The following is a 15,082-nucleotide window of genomic DNA, read 5'->3' as shown; positions in this document are numbered from 1 at the left end:
TGGGTAGAAAACTGCAGCTGTTAACCCACTTACAGGGGAATAAGCCCCATTGAACATGGTGAGGTTCACTCAGAAGTGAGTAAGTATGTCTAGGGTTGCACTCTTAAGCGATACACAAATTTGATCCCGGCGTGTAATTTTTCTTGGGGCAGGATTTGACTTGTTTTGATGCAGAAGAAGCTTGGCAGGACATGGACGTCCATCAAGTTTCTTCAGAAGAGGCTGCAAAGTTTGCACTTGAGTGTTTTTCAGGGTGTTGTCCCTATTAGAAAAACAATCAAAACATTCACAGCAGATTAAAGGAGACCTAGGCAATGGCATAAGGGTGGTGCTATGGGTTAAACCACAGAGCCTAGGACTTGCTGATCAGAAGGTCGGCGGTTCGAATCCCCACGATGGGGTGAGCTCCCGGTGCCCCTCCCCACCTAGCAGTTTGAAAGAGCATCAAAGTGCAAGTAGATAAATAGGTACCGCTCCGGCAGGAAGGTAAACGGCGTTTCCGTGTGCTGCTCTGGTTCGCCAGAAGCGGCTTAGTCATGCTGGCCACATGACCCGGAAGCTGTACGCCGGCTCCCTTGGCCAATAAAGTGAGATGAGTGCTGCAACCCCAGAGTCAGCCGCGACTGGACCTAATGGTCAGGGGTCCCTTTACCTTTACCTAGGCAATGGCATCAGTCTATTTTTCCTGGATGCATCACTCCTAAAGCTTCACTGCTGTTGCTTTGGAGCAAGAAAGGAGCTGTGGCTCTCAACCACAGTTAGGCAGGATTTAGTATAAATAATAAATCGTGTTATTAGAAGAAGAGTTTGGATTTGATATCCTGCTTTATCACTACCCGAAGGAGTCCCAAAGTGGCTAACATTCTCCTTTCCCTTTCTCCCCCATGACAAACACCCTGTGAGGTGAGTGGGGTTGAGAGACTTCAGAGAAGTGTGACTGGCCCAAGGTCACCCAGCAGCTGCATGTGGAGGAGCGGAGACGCGAACCCGGTTCCCCAGATTACGAGTCCACCGCTCTTAACCACTACACCACACTGGCTCTATTGTTGTTGTTGTTGTTGTTGTTGTTGTTGTTGTTGTTGTTGTTGTTGTTGTTGTTGTTATTATTATTATTATTATTAAAAACTCAACAGATTTATGGAGGGTGCCCCATATGTCCAGAGATTATAAATCTGAAAGTTCCGAACACCATGTTCTATGGCAGTACATGTTTTCAGTTTTGATTTACCCAGAGAACTCTGCGCTTACTTCATTGCTTTCTTTTCCCTTTTCTTTTCCCTCAGGAGAAATGAATCCTTATCCTCCTCCAGGCCTGCAGGAAGAATGTGAAACCCTGGATCGAGGAGACACTTACCAGCAGCTAATGAGGAGGACTGACAGGTACAAATATATATATATATCTGTTCCTCTCCTCTAGAATTAGGGACAAAAACTTACATTGGCTTTAGCAGGAGCAGGAAGCAAAATTTGGAAATGATCTAGGGCAGGGGTGGCCAACTCCTGAGGGACTGCGATCTACTTTCAGAATTAAATCTGACAGTGATCTACCCCCATTTTTGAGGGGTTCAGGTCAAAGGCAGAAGGCCTTCTCAGTAGTGGCCCTCCCACCAGATGTCAAAGAGAACAACAACTACCAAACTTTTAGAAGAGATCTGAAGGCAGCCCTGTTTAGGGAAGCTTTTAATGTTTGATGTATTACTGTATTTTAATATTTGGTTGGAAACCTCCCAGAGTGGCTGGGGAAGCCCAGCCAGATGGGCCGGGTATAAATAATAAATTATTATTATTATTATTATTATTATTATTATTATTAATGTTGTTGTTGTTGTTAGGAGAGGAAATGCCCCTTTTTTGTTGAGCTTATTTTATACCCAGTTTTATGCCCATTTTGTTGGGGTTCCGTGGGGGTGGCACTTTTAAGGGGGAAGGGGATTAGTCGCTCACCAAAACAGCGCAGGGGAGAGGGAACAAGGCCGGGTGCTCTTAGGCAAAAGCAAATGAAAATGAGCCCGCCATCGACAGTGACCGATTGCAACCTCCTGGGGATCGACCAGTCGATCTCGATCGACCTGTTGCACATCCCTGATCTAGGGTATCCATATATCTTAGAATAATAGAATCTTTCGTATGACACTTCTGCCAAACATGTCTGAAGTCTTGTCTCTTCCGCCCTGCCCTCCATTCCCCTTTTCAGTATCGTTTTCCCTGAAATAGTTTACAAAGATTCTTTGCGACCGTCCCCATCACCCGGAGGAAACGTGCAAGAAGAAATTATGGCAGCCACCCAAGAACCCATTAAGTACAGAGAAGAAGAGAAACAGTATGATGATTTCACAGACATCAGTGTTCAAGGTGAATGACATTTTGAGCTAATTCAGAGAACAGTACGTATGTTTGCTTGGATAGATAGATAGATAGATAGATAGATAGATAGATAGATAGATAGATAGATAGACAGACATTAGAAAGAATGACTGTGATATCCATCACCCCTTATAGTTATATTTCTCATTGGTAGCTCCAATCTGCTGTGCTAAAGTTTGAGGTGGTTTGCAGCCAGCAGAACGATCATCTGCCATTTCCCCCCAGAATGGAATCTATAGATGGATCCAGTCTTTCTGATGTCTATCACATCGTTACCGCAGAGAAACACTACCTGTGCTTTCTTCTTGTGTCTTTCTACATGTTCGATAAAGTTACAATCTTTTTTCAAAAATAATTTTTATTGGAATTTTATTTACAACGTAACATAAACCCCCACCCCCAATACACAACCCACCCTCATTAAACGTGAACATAACATACAGCGAGCATAACATGCAACAATACAAACAACGAAATAAAACACTTCCTTTATCCTGTATCTGGCCTCCTTATTTACTTCTTATAAACTGTTTCCTTTATTATTAAGAATTTTCTAATTATAACTTAAATATCCACAAAGTCTCCTGCAGATATTAATCAAAACAAGTCCGGGTATGTATTTTAGGGCACTGTTTTGTGAAGTATTCTCTGCATTTTCCCCATGTTTTTTGAAACTCTTGTCTAGTGTGATCTCTAATTGCCTCTGTTAATCTAACCAGTTCAATATACAGTGGTACCTCGGGTTACATACGCTTCAGGTTACATACGCTTCAGGTAACAGAACTAACCCAGAAATATTGCTTCAGGTTAAGAACGTTGCTTCAGGATGAGAACAGAAATCGTGCTCCAGCAGCGCGGCAGCAGCAGGAGGCCTCATTAGCTAAAGTGGTGCTTCAGGTTAAGAACAGTTTCAGGTTAAGTACGGACTTCCAGAACGAATTAGGTACTTAACCCAAGGTACCACTGTACTGGCTTGTCTTGCCATTCCTTTTTAGTTGGCACAGTTTCTTTTTCCCAGTTTTTAGCAATTAGGATCCTTGCCGGTCCTGTGGCATAGAGGAATATTTTCTGATCTTCTCTTGCTATACCTGTGTCTGTTATCCCTAGTAGAAAAGCTTCTGTATTTTTCATAAAGTTATACTTAAACATTTTATGCTCGCCATATACTGTGTTCCAGAAGCTTTTGATTTTTTCACAGGTCTACCAAACATGTATACGTGTCCCCTCTGTTTTACCACACCTCCAGCACAGATTTGTTTTTGTCTTATACATTTTAGCTATTTTGGTACCATCTATAAAACAAAGGCTTGATGAGACACCCCTAGAATAAGATTGTAACTTTATTTATAGATGGTTTATAGATAAAGTTACAATCTTATTCTCAGGGTGAGTCATCAAGTCTGTGCACTCCCTACCTGCCATCATGTATGCTGCCACACGTGATTCCTGGCATATGGGCATACAGTGGTACCTCGCAAGACGAACGCCTCGCAAGACAGAAAACCCGCTAGACGAAAGGGTTTTCCGTTTTGGAGGCACTTCGCAAGACGAATTTCCCTATGGGCTTGCTTCGCAAGACGACAGCCCATAGGGAAATATCCGGGACAGCGGGGAAGCGCAGCGCGTCTTCCCCACTGTCCTCGGACCTCCTCCGAAGCCGGGCAGTGGGGCGGGAACGCCTCCTCCCGCCGCCGCCGGGCTTCGGAACGCTGCTCCGAAGCCGGGCGGCAGGGCGGGAACACCTTCTGAAGGCGGGCGGGGGGCGAAAGTCTTTGTCCCCCCTGCCTGCCTTCCCAGGGGCTTTTAAATCGCCCCGGACAGCGGAGAAGTCCTCCGCTGTCCCGGGGCGATTTTAAAATGCCGCCCGCCAGCATTTTAAGATCGCCCGGACAGCGGAGAAGTCCTCCGCTGTCCCGGGGTTTTTTAAAATGCTGGGGGTGGGAAGAAAAGCCCTTGTCCCCCCCCCAGCCTTCAGAAGAGGTCCGGGGACAGACTGTCCCCGGACCTGGTCTGAAGGCGGTTTCCCTAGGAACGCATTAATTGATTTTCAATGCATTCCTATGGGAAACCGTGCATCGCAAGACGAAAAAACCGCAAGACGAAGAGACTTGCGGAACGAATTAATTTCGTCTTGCGAGGCACCACTGTATTTCAGTTACAACCCTTTCAAGAAATAAATCAAGAACTGGGTATGCGTTCTGCCAAGCCACACATTACAGTGGTACCTTGGTTCTCAAACTTAATCTGTTCTGGAAGTCTGTTCCAAAACCAAAGCGTTCCAAAACCAAGGCACGCTTTCCCATGGAAAGTGATGCAAAAGGGATCAATCCATTCCAGACTTTTAAAAACAACTCCCAAAAGAGCAATTTAACATGAATTTTACCCTCTAACGAGACCATTGATCCATAAAATAAAAGCAATAATCAATGTACTGTACTATAAAATAAATTAGACAGTATTGTAGATGATAGAAATTAAAATTAGGTTTTTTTAAATTACCTGCACTGATGATAGTCATTGTTTGGATGGAGGGCTTCTATCCATTTCTATAGTCATACAATCAATCAATCAATCAGTAGCTGAACTGGGTTCCAATCAGTCACAAACACAAATGAACCGAAAAAGCCTCAAAAACAAAAACGCAAAATAAATAGCAAGAGCAAAAGTGCCAAACTTAATCCATTCCGGAAGCCCGTTTGACTTCCAAAATGTTCAAAAACCAAGGCGCAGCTTCTGATTGGTGCAGGTGCCCTGGAAACAATAGCCGACAACCGCATTGGACATTCTGAAAAATGTTAGAAAAACGGAACACTTGCTTCCAGTTTTTTTTAAAAAAATATTTTATTAAATTTTCAAATACAAAGTTAGAAACATACACTGAAGAAAGAGATAAAAGAACAAGAAGAAGAAAAAGAGAAGAAAAGAAAACCAACCATTCAAAAAAATTTTTAAATAACTAACTGGACTTCCTCACATCTACCTTACCCTGCATTCTTTATAATAAAAGTATCAGCAAATTATTACCTTGTTTCGTACCTTATTTTGTACTTTTCAAATACTACACCTCTAAATTTAGCATACTTTTCATCAGTTACTTATATCTTAAATTAAACATAGTATTACCTTAGATTTTGACCTTTTCTTACTTAAAATATAATTTCCTGTTTCCCGAATCTAATTGCTGAAGCTATAGTTTCCGAATCGTGTAAGTTTTTAACATTCATACAGCTTATATTGTTTTTGTAAATAGTCCTTAAATTTTTTCCAGTCCTCTTCTGTTGTTTCTTCTCCCAAATCTCGGATTCTGCCAGTCATTTCGGCCAGTTCCATGTAGTTCCATCAATTGCGTCTGCCACTCTTCCAGTGTGGGCAAATCTCGTGTCTTCCAATACTTTGCGATAAGTATTCTTGCTGCTGTAGTTGCATACATAAAGAAAGTTCTATCCTTCTTTAACACTTTCTGGCCAACAATGCCCAAGAGGAAGGCCTCTGGTTTCTTGGGAAAGGTATACTTAAATACCTTTTTTAACTCATTATAGATCATTTCCCAGAAGGCCTTCACTCTTGGACAGGTCCACCAGAGGTGAAAGAATGTCCCTTCAGCCTCCTTACATTTCCAACATTTATTATCAGACAGGTGATATATTTTTGCAAGCTTGACTGGGGTCATGTACCACCTAAATATCATTTTCATAATATTTTCCTTCAGGGCACTACATGCCGTGAATTTCATTCCGGTGGTCCATAACCTTTCCCAGTCCTCAAACATGATGTTATACCCAATATCCTGAGCCCATTTTATCATGGCTGATTTAACTGTCTCATCCTGAGTGTTCCATTTAAGCAGCAAGTTATACATTCTTGAAAGTACCTTAGTCTTTGGTTCAAGCAGTTCTGTCTCTAATTTCGATTTTTCCACCTGGAATCCTATTTTTTTATCCAATTTAAAAACCTCTTGAATTTGAGCGTAATGTAACCAATGCACCTTATTCTTTAATTTTTCTAAACTCTGCAGCCTCCAATTGTCTCCAATTTTTTCTATTATTTCCCAATATTTCGGCCAATCGGCTTCCATATTGAGTCTTTTTCGGGCCTTAGCCTCCATTGGTGATAACCATCTCGGGGTCTTGTTTTCTAATAAGTCTTTGTATTTTGTCCAGACAATAAATATTGCTTTTCTGACAATATGGTTTTTGAACGTTTTGTGAACCTTTACCTTGTCGTACCACAAATATGCATGCCACCCAAAAGCATTATTAAACCCTTCCAGATCTAGGACATCAGTGTTCTCTAAAAGTAGCCAGTCCTTCATCCAGGGCAAATCCCCCTCTTTCCTTTGCATCAGTTAGAATTTTAAATTTTATCCTGGGCTTTTTGCCCTGCCAGACAAACTTAGAAATATCTTTCTGCCACTTTCCAAAACATTCCACTCTGTCCACAATCTGTAGGGTTTGAAACAAAAACAACATCTTCGGCAATACATTCATTTTTATACCTGCAATTCGACCCAACAAGGAAAGTTTCAATCTTGACCAAGTTTCTAAATCCTTTTTAATTTCTGACCAACATTTTTCATAATTGTCTTTAAATAAATTCAAATTTTTAGCAGACAAATTAACCCCTAGGTATTTCACTTTTTAAACCACATTTAACTCTGTTTCTTTCTGAAACCCCTCTGTTTCTAAAGTGTGGGAAAATGATTGCTTGTACATGAGAGCATGAGCAAAGTTCTTATTACTGCAGGGTGATTTCATAGCTAGAAGTATCCTTGGAGCATGAACAGCGCGTGAATAGCTCGTGCTGTCCCAAATGATTGGTCAACTAGCATAGCCTGATCGCTCGCATGGTCTGCGATGGTCCTTATCTGCTGGCAGAGAACAAGTTGCTTTGCTTGTATTTTGTATCTTTCTGACTTCACACAATAAAGGCTGTGCTGCAGTAGCTCTAAGGCGGCCAGAGCGGCCAGAGGAGCCGGAGCTAGAGCAGCCATATTTCTTCAACCTATCTTGGTGAGAGACTGATTTCTTCAGATGTCGAGCTGGCACTCGACACTAAAGGTGTCAATTTCCCCCCCAAAACCTTAGTTTTTTGCTTGTTCAGCTTAAATCCCGCCACCCGACCAAACTCATGAATCAATTCTAAAACTCTTTTCGTACTAGATTCTGGCTCCTGTAATGTTAAAACCAAGTCATCTGCAAAAGCCTTCAGTTTATATTGTTTCACTCCGACCTGTATTCCTTGCACCAACCGGTCCTCCCTAATCATGTTCAAAAGCACCTCCAGGACTGAAATAAATAACAGAGGGGATAGGGGGCAACCTTGTTGTGTTCCTTTTTCAATTTTGAACTCCTCTGTCACCACATTGTTAACTATCAATTTGGCTTTTTGCTCTGAATAAATTGCCTCTATTCCATTTTCAAACCCCCGTCCCACTCCCATCCCTTCCAAATTTTTCTTCATAAACTTCCAAGAAATGTTGTCAAAGGCCTTCTCCGCATCAATAAAAATTAACACAGCTTTTGTATTGATATTAATTTGCAAAAGTTCCAAAATGTCGATAATATTCCTAGTGTTATCAGACAAATGTCTGCCTGGGAGAAAGCCTGCCTGGTCTTTATGAATTACTTCATTTAGCACCTTTTTAAATCTACTTGCCAAAATATCTGCAAAAATTTTGTAATCCACATTTAAGAGTGAGATGGGACGGTAGTTCTTAAGTTGAGTCTTTTCAGTTTCCAGTTTGGGTATCAATGTGATGAAAGCTTCTTTCCACGATTCCGGTGCCTTCTTCCCCTCCATAATCTGGTTACAAACCTCCATCACTTGCTTCCAGGTTTTGGCCATTTGGGAACCAAGGTGTTTGAGAACCAAGGCATTTGACAACCAATGTACTACTGTACAACATAATGGGGATAATTGTGTGAACATTCTGCCTCGTTTTATGGGAAGGATTGCCAGTTTGGCTAACGTGTGTCAACTGACCCCCGAAAGTGTAGTAATACTGATGTTTGGCCATGGATAATGTAGGCTGATGAGACAAAGTGGGTTTCATTCAAAGATTCCCTTCTTCTGCCAGACTCTTGCCTCCCTGGAAGAAGTTCCTCCTTTCAGAAGAAGGCAACATTTAGCTAAAACCCCATGTGTTTAATTGATGATGAGGTAAGCCATTTCTGTGAAAACAGCCTACAATCAAAAAGAGCTTGTCTTTGCCAGCTCGAAGAGATGTTTATAATTCTTAGTACACTGGAGCACTGCTTCTGGGTCTTCTTCAGATCAAAGTGTCCCTTGGGAAGACCAGGATTAACTATCAATTGGCCTCCTTCTGGCAGGAGCCGAGCCATTGAACAACCATGTCCTGCTCTGAGCAGAGGTTTTAGCCCTGTGTTAGTGAAATTGTCTTTGGCTATTTCTGACTTGGAGACAATTAGAATAATAGAATTGTAGAGTTGGAAAGGACCCTAAGAGTCATCTAGTCCAAACTCCTGGACTAGAGGACCCTTAGGAATCTCAGCTAAAGCATCCATGGCCGTCCATTAAGCAACAGATTTAAGAAGAGTTTATCATTCCCTGCAAAAATGAAGCCTGCAGCTGACAGCTCATTTGACTTCCTTATACTTTCTATACTGATTTGGGGCCATTGGAGCATAGCTGTCAACTGTCCCTTATTTGGTGGGAAAGTCCCTTATCCCAGCGCCGTGTCCCACTGCTGTCCCTTATTAATGATGTCCCTTAAATTTCCCGGGTTTCAAAGGAAGCAGCTCCTCTCCCTCCCTGCCTGCCGGCCAGGGAGGAGGGAGGCTCCAACTGTGTAGCTTGGCTGCGTTGCTCACCCAATAAGGAGTCTAAGAACAACTGGGGGGGGGGGAGCTTGCAAGCTTTGTGCCGATCAAATCGGCCACATTGCCTGGGGACTCGCCTTTGCTCAGCGCTTCCCAGCGGAGAGGCGACGTGGTTTTCCTTGCTGCATCCCCTTTGCCGGGTTGCTGCGCTGTGGGAACCACCGCTTGAGGCTTCGTTTGGCTGCTGGTTGACTGAAATCCCTTATTTGGGCTGCTGATCCCTTATTTTCGAGGCTGCTGGTCCCTTATTTTCAAATCTGTAAGTTGACAGCTATGCATTGAAGTCTATGGGGGAAACAGCTTGATAGGAAGTTCTTTTACATAAGTGGTTTCCAATTTGCATCAAAAAGGTATTGTACATCTGAGTTGTTTTTATTTCTTTAAAATATAAGTTGTTGTTGCTTCTGCAGGACCACCAGTAGGGGCTCCTCTGCTGATCTCAGGAATCTTTCAGTGATTTTGATGTTGGTAATTGAAGATGTGAACTGATTAGAAAAGAGATGAAGCAGGTCATAGGTTGGGAACAGGATGAAATCACTAAATCACGTTCTGGCCTCTGCTACTCCTATGTAACAGCTTCCTTCTGGCTTTAAGGGCTGGGAGATATTGATAGAATTGGAGAGGAGTCTTGAGGTTACTGCCAACGTCAAAGCCAGAGTGAACTCCCTCTTCAAACATTGCAGAAAAAGTATGGCAAGAAGTTTGACTTGTTAATGCTGATTCCTTTGTGAAAACTTTTTGGAACACGCAAAAGCTCTTTTATATGATATATCTCATTCTTCAAAGCCTTTTGTTATAGTGTGTTTATGTTTTGGAACACATGTCCTCCATAGTGCTCATAGGCCCCTAAGGGGCAGAGCCCTTCCTTGATAGATTATAGTTATTCTGTAATGCCTAATATAGGTTTGGCAAAGTAAGTACTATAGTGATTCATGGTCCGGTAATGTCTCATTTAGACCACTGTAATGGGATGTACATGGTTCTGCCTTTGAAGACTACTCGGAAACTTCAATTGGTTCAAAATATAGCGGCAGGATTGTTAACCAGGACCAACTGAGCAGAAGACATCTTGTCTCTCTTAAAACAACATCACTGGCTAAGGTTCCTGTTAAGTTGTGGGTGAACATATCAGACGACACAGCGATTCTTCAAACAGCTCTTGTTTATTCACAGGCCAGAACAGAACTAAACTGAAGGGTTTAGCCAGCCTGCTTATACAGTGGTACCTCGGGTTACATACGCTTCAGGTTACAGACTCCGCTAACCCAGAAATATTACCTTGGGTTAAGAACTTTGCTTCAGGATGAGAACAGAAATCGTGCTCTAGCGGCGCAGCGGCAGCAGGAAGCCCCATTAGCTAAAGTGATGCTTCAAGTTAAGAACAGTTTCAGTTAAGAACAGACCTCCAGAATGAATTAAGTTCTTAACCCGAGGTACCACTGTATAGAGCTCCACTACAATGCAACAGTAACCATTTTCTGTAACTATCCAATCACTGAACGTCACTTTCAATCCCTTATTTGCATATGTGGACCTGAGTGAAAACTATCTACAGTATCCCCCTGCTGGCCCAGGGTGAAAACTTCAGTACATAACAGTTCCATTTCAAAGCACGATTCACCAAGCTTCTTTCACACAGAGAAGTTTCCAGAAACTTCCAGAACCCTCTTGAGCTAAACAGAACAGAAAAGATCTCTACACACCAGGCCTTTGGTCAGGGCTCAGCCTGACTCTCCTTCCCTTTTTGTATAAAAACTAGTAAGAAAAAGGTCTCCCAGCATTCTTACAGGCCCATATAAGATCAGCATACACAGTTGGGCCTGATGAGCATTTACTGTTCCCAACCCAAATCCTGCGGAAAGCCATCTAATTCAGATTTTAATTTTATCCTGACTTGTTTTTAAGAGGTGATTTAATTATTGTTTGATTTTATATCAATGTTTATATTTGATGTTAGCTGCCCTGAGGGTGGGATACAAATAAAAGTTTATTATTTATTATTTTTATTGTCAATTACTTTCTATACCAAGAAACGCAAACTGACAGAGATTCCTGCATGCAGGGGGTTTGGGGTCTCTTCCAACTTTGCATTTCTACAATCTATTTGTAAAAGGAACATGCATCATTTTCACATTGGTAACCGCGAACCCTTCCGTTCCCCCCTCAGACGCTTGCACAGTGGATATGGACAACGGCGAGTGTGACAATTACGTTCTGAAGTGGTATTTTGAGAAAAAGCTGCACATCTGCACCCAGTTCTGGTATGGCGGCTGTGGAGGAAACGCCAACAGATTTGAAACTCGAGAAGAATGCGAAGCTTTATGCCTCAACTCATCCTAACGTGGAGAGTGCCAGCCATGAACAATGGGCCTCGTTATCCACTAAAGAGGTGGAATAAACCCAAATACGAATACCCAAGATCAAATGAAACAGGTCTTAAATTTTGTGGCGCAGAGAGAAAGTTTTGTGCTTGCATCTGATAAGAGCAGCGTGTCTTGTGGCACCTTAAATACACAACAGATTTATTTTGACATATTTAGTCCACCAGAACTTCCGGTTTCCTTAGGATGTTTTGTCCACCCCCCCCCCGCTATAATCAATTAATAGCACAGCTCTTAAAGTAATTTCTTCGTTGACTATGGAACTGCTTTTTGTAGCTGAGGACATTTTTTAAAAAAGACTAAAACTTGATATCACTTCATTACCAAGATGTGCACCTTGTGCAGGAGACAAACGATACCTCAGACATTTTAAAGTGAGCTCTGGGTTGCCACTGACACAATGTCGCGGCTAGTAGAACTGTTCTGTTTTTTCACAAGGTGTAAAATTACAAAATTGTGGTAATAAATGTTTCATGCAACTGATTCTTCTTAGTCCAGCTTTTTGATGTTGTCTGAAATAAACACACTGTATTTGAATAAAAGCAGTTCCTCCCAAAAAACATGTTATGAATATGAAGCCCACATTGCTTTTTCATATAAAATATACAATTTACTTATTTTGGAGTATGTTCCATTGAACCCAATGGAACTTTCTTCTGAATAAACAGCTATAGGGTTGCATTGGCAAGTTACAGTGGTACCTTGGTTTATGAACTTAATCCGTTCCGGAAGTCTGTTCTTAAACCAAAGCGTTCTTAAACTAAGGTGTGCTTTCCCATAGCAGCACGGGACTCAGTTTACAAATGGAACACACTCAACAGGAGGCGAAACATGTTCTGCTTCCAAGGCAAAGTTCACAAACCAAAACACCTACTTCCGGGTTGGCAGCGTTCTTAATCCAAGTTGTTCATAAACTAAGCTGTTCTTAAACAAAGGTACTACTGTATTGTCCTTTTTAATGGTGTGTTATTTATTTCCAAAAAACCACTGAAGTTTCAGTTTCAGAATCAACACAAAATATATGAAAAAGCAATATAATGCAGCACACCTATTGTGAACCCACACACCTTAGTATTAGAGACTCTCCTCCCTGAAAGAGATGGGAGGGGTTGTGGTCGGGAGCCCGAGCTCCGCCTAGCAGGGGGCATAGCCCCCTGCCTCCAGCTCACCTGGCTGGCGCTCACGCCCCCTCGGTGGGCACCCAACCAGGTGCCGCTTAGGGGGCGTGTTCAGCAGCCTTTTGCTGCAGCGCCAGCCTTTCCCCGGCCTCATTTCCCCGTCGTCGCCTCTTCGTGAAGTCCCTTTGGTTTGAGGGTCTTAAGGGACAAGTGCCTTGACCTTAACCTTGCCTGCTTATTGCCAAGCCTCTGCTGCTGCCTGTTTAATACTGTATTGTGTGGCTGGGGGTTTATACTGTCTGGCAATTGATTCTAAGGAAACTATTGATACCTGGAAACATTGATACCTGGAAACATTGAGTGCCAGTAGAGTGTTATTGTTTCATAACCCCTCATTAATTGTTTACCTCCAGCTTCATTGAATTGGATTAATTAGGTCTACATTGATAACAACCAGTTTCGATTCTACATTTAATTTTATCACTAATTGGAGCTACACCATCAGCAGCAGGCTGTTGTTCTTGTGTTAATCAATTTGAAATTCAAATAGTTTAATAAATATAAATAAATACAAGCGGTGCAGTTAAGTGACGTATAGCTTGTTCATTTTGTCAGCAGTTACGCAGAGCAACTGATAATAGAAATTCCTACTCATAGCTATAAATCCATTGGCTATTAATTGAGATACTATCGATTAATAATTAATCCCTCAAAAGTGCTCGAACTTTATTGACGCACAATAATTGTATACTAGCATTTACTTGCAGTTAAGTTATTAATTGAGTGGTGATATTAATACTAATTAAAAAATAACAACAATAATAAAATAAAGTAATAAAATAAATTTGAAATATATATATATATATATATATATATATATATATATATATATATATATATATATATTTGCTTTCGTAGATTTTCACGGGTACAGGAATGCAGGTTTTGGTGTCTTCGGGTGTCTTCCCGTGTAAGAGTCGGGGTGTCTCCTCTGCCGCCTCCCTAGTCAGTCAAGTCAGCCAGCCAGGCAACAGAGGCCGCCGTCGGGCCTGCCCGGCTCCAGAAGGCGCGCGGGACGCCGAGACACCAGCAACAGAAATACTTAACAAGAAGCCGAGGGCACCAGCCTGAAGATGACGAGTGAGACCTCGTCGAAACGTCGCACAGACACCCCGACTCTTACACGGGAAGACACCCGAAGACACCAAAAACATATATATATATATATATATATATATATATATATATATATATATGCAGGTTTTGGTGTCTTCGGGTGTCTTCCCGTGTAAGAGTCGGGGTGTCTGTGCGACGTTTCGACGAGGTCTCACTCGTCATCTTCAGGCTGGTGCTTTCGGCTTCTTGTTACTGGAACAGAGCAGAGTCTGGTGTTTGAGTTCCTATAAATACTGTTGAGGGGTGTGGTGTATAGCCTCCAACGTTCTGGGCAGAGAGGAAGTTCCTAGATTAGTGTGCCTTTTCTTCTTTTGTTCCTTAATTACTTGAGGGATATCTTGGGTGATTTCATGAGTGATATTCTGAATACCACTGGGTGGGTCATTAAGTGTAGATTAGTTGCTAAAGCTTTCGTGTCTTGACCTCTTGAGCTTGTGAAGAGTTTTTCTGAGAAGATGGCTGTGCTGCATTTAGTTGTGCTCTGGCTTGGCTTCGTGTATAGGGGCGAGCTGTGGTTTTGTGCCTTGTGCCAGCCAGATCTGTGTAGGGATTGCAGGGGGGTGCAGCATCCGGAGGTGCCACTATAGTTTGGCTACTGGATGGAGTCTGTAATATGTCTGTGGAGAGGGTCTGGGTTTGGGTCTGGTGTGGTTGATTGGTGACGGCGTTCTGTGTGCCTCTGGTTCTGGTGTCGGTTTTTGTGGGGAGGGCTAATTTCCAGATGTCTGGCAGGCGGGACGTGTCGTCACGCTTGTTCATGTTGTGAGGGTGTTTCTCTATCTCGATGGCTTCCATGATTATTCTCTTGTGGTGATGTTCCATGTTAAAGAGCAATTTGGAATCTGCAAAATTAATTTCGTGTCCTGTTTCTTTCATGTGTTGGAAAAGAGAGGAAGTTTTTTCTTCTTTTTTGACGGCATTCTTGTGTTCTGCGATACGTGCATTTATTCGTCTGTTTGTTTGTCCAATGTACGTGGCTGGGCAGACTTTGCAGGGTATTTCATAGACCCCTTGGTTTTCCAGCTGGATTTTGCAGCTGGATTTTCCAGAGGCACAAAACCACAGCTCGCCCCTATACACGAAGCCAAGCCAGAGCACAACTAAATGCAGCACAGCCATCTTCTCAGAAAAACTCTTCACAAGCTCAAGAGGTCAAGACACGAAAGCTTTAGCAACTAATCTACACTTAATGACCCACCCAGTG

General features: G+C 42.3%; 1 protein-coding gene and 1 long non-coding RNA gene across 3 annotated transcripts in view; one reads left to right on the top strand and one right to left on the bottom strand.

Moving 5' to 3' along the window:
• The window catches only part of LOC309515365 (collagen alpha-4(VI) chain-like), a 103,993-nt gene extending 91,926 nt beyond the window's left edge, over positions 1-12,067 (top strand). The window contains exons 39-41 of the mRNA XM_082193161.1: positions 1,284-1,380; positions 2,195-2,352; positions 11,371-12,067. Of these exons, the coding sequence (XP_082049287.1) occupies positions 1,284-1,380; positions 2,195-2,352; positions 11,371-11,543 (428 nt within the window). The 3' untranslated portion in view covers positions 11,544-12,067. The remainder of the gene's footprint in view (positions 1-1,283; positions 1,381-2,194; positions 2,353-11,370) is intronic.
• LOC309515378 overlaps positions 1-15,082 on the bottom strand; it is a 49,000-nt gene that overhangs the window by 12,978 nt on the left and 20,940 nt on the right. The window contains exon 3 of one of the 2 annotated variants that reach the window (XR_014212437.1): positions 9,331-9,688. The exons of the other annotated variant lie outside the window; for it this stretch is intronic. This is a non-coding gene — a long non-coding RNA (uncharacterized lncRNA). Of the gene's footprint in view, positions 1-9,330; positions 9,689-15,082 lie in introns of those variants that run through there. 2 annotated transcript variants of the gene reach the window in all.

Source organism: Podarcis vaucheri (genome assembly GCF_965113315.1).
Source record: "Podarcis vaucheri genome assembly, chromosome: 12".
Lineage (NCBI taxonomy): Eukaryota > Metazoa > Chordata > Lepidosauria > Squamata > Lacertidae > Podarcis > Podarcis vaucheri.
The sequence above is the reverse complement of the archived record's forward strand: the minus strand, read 5'-3'. Positions and strand labels throughout refer to the sequence as shown.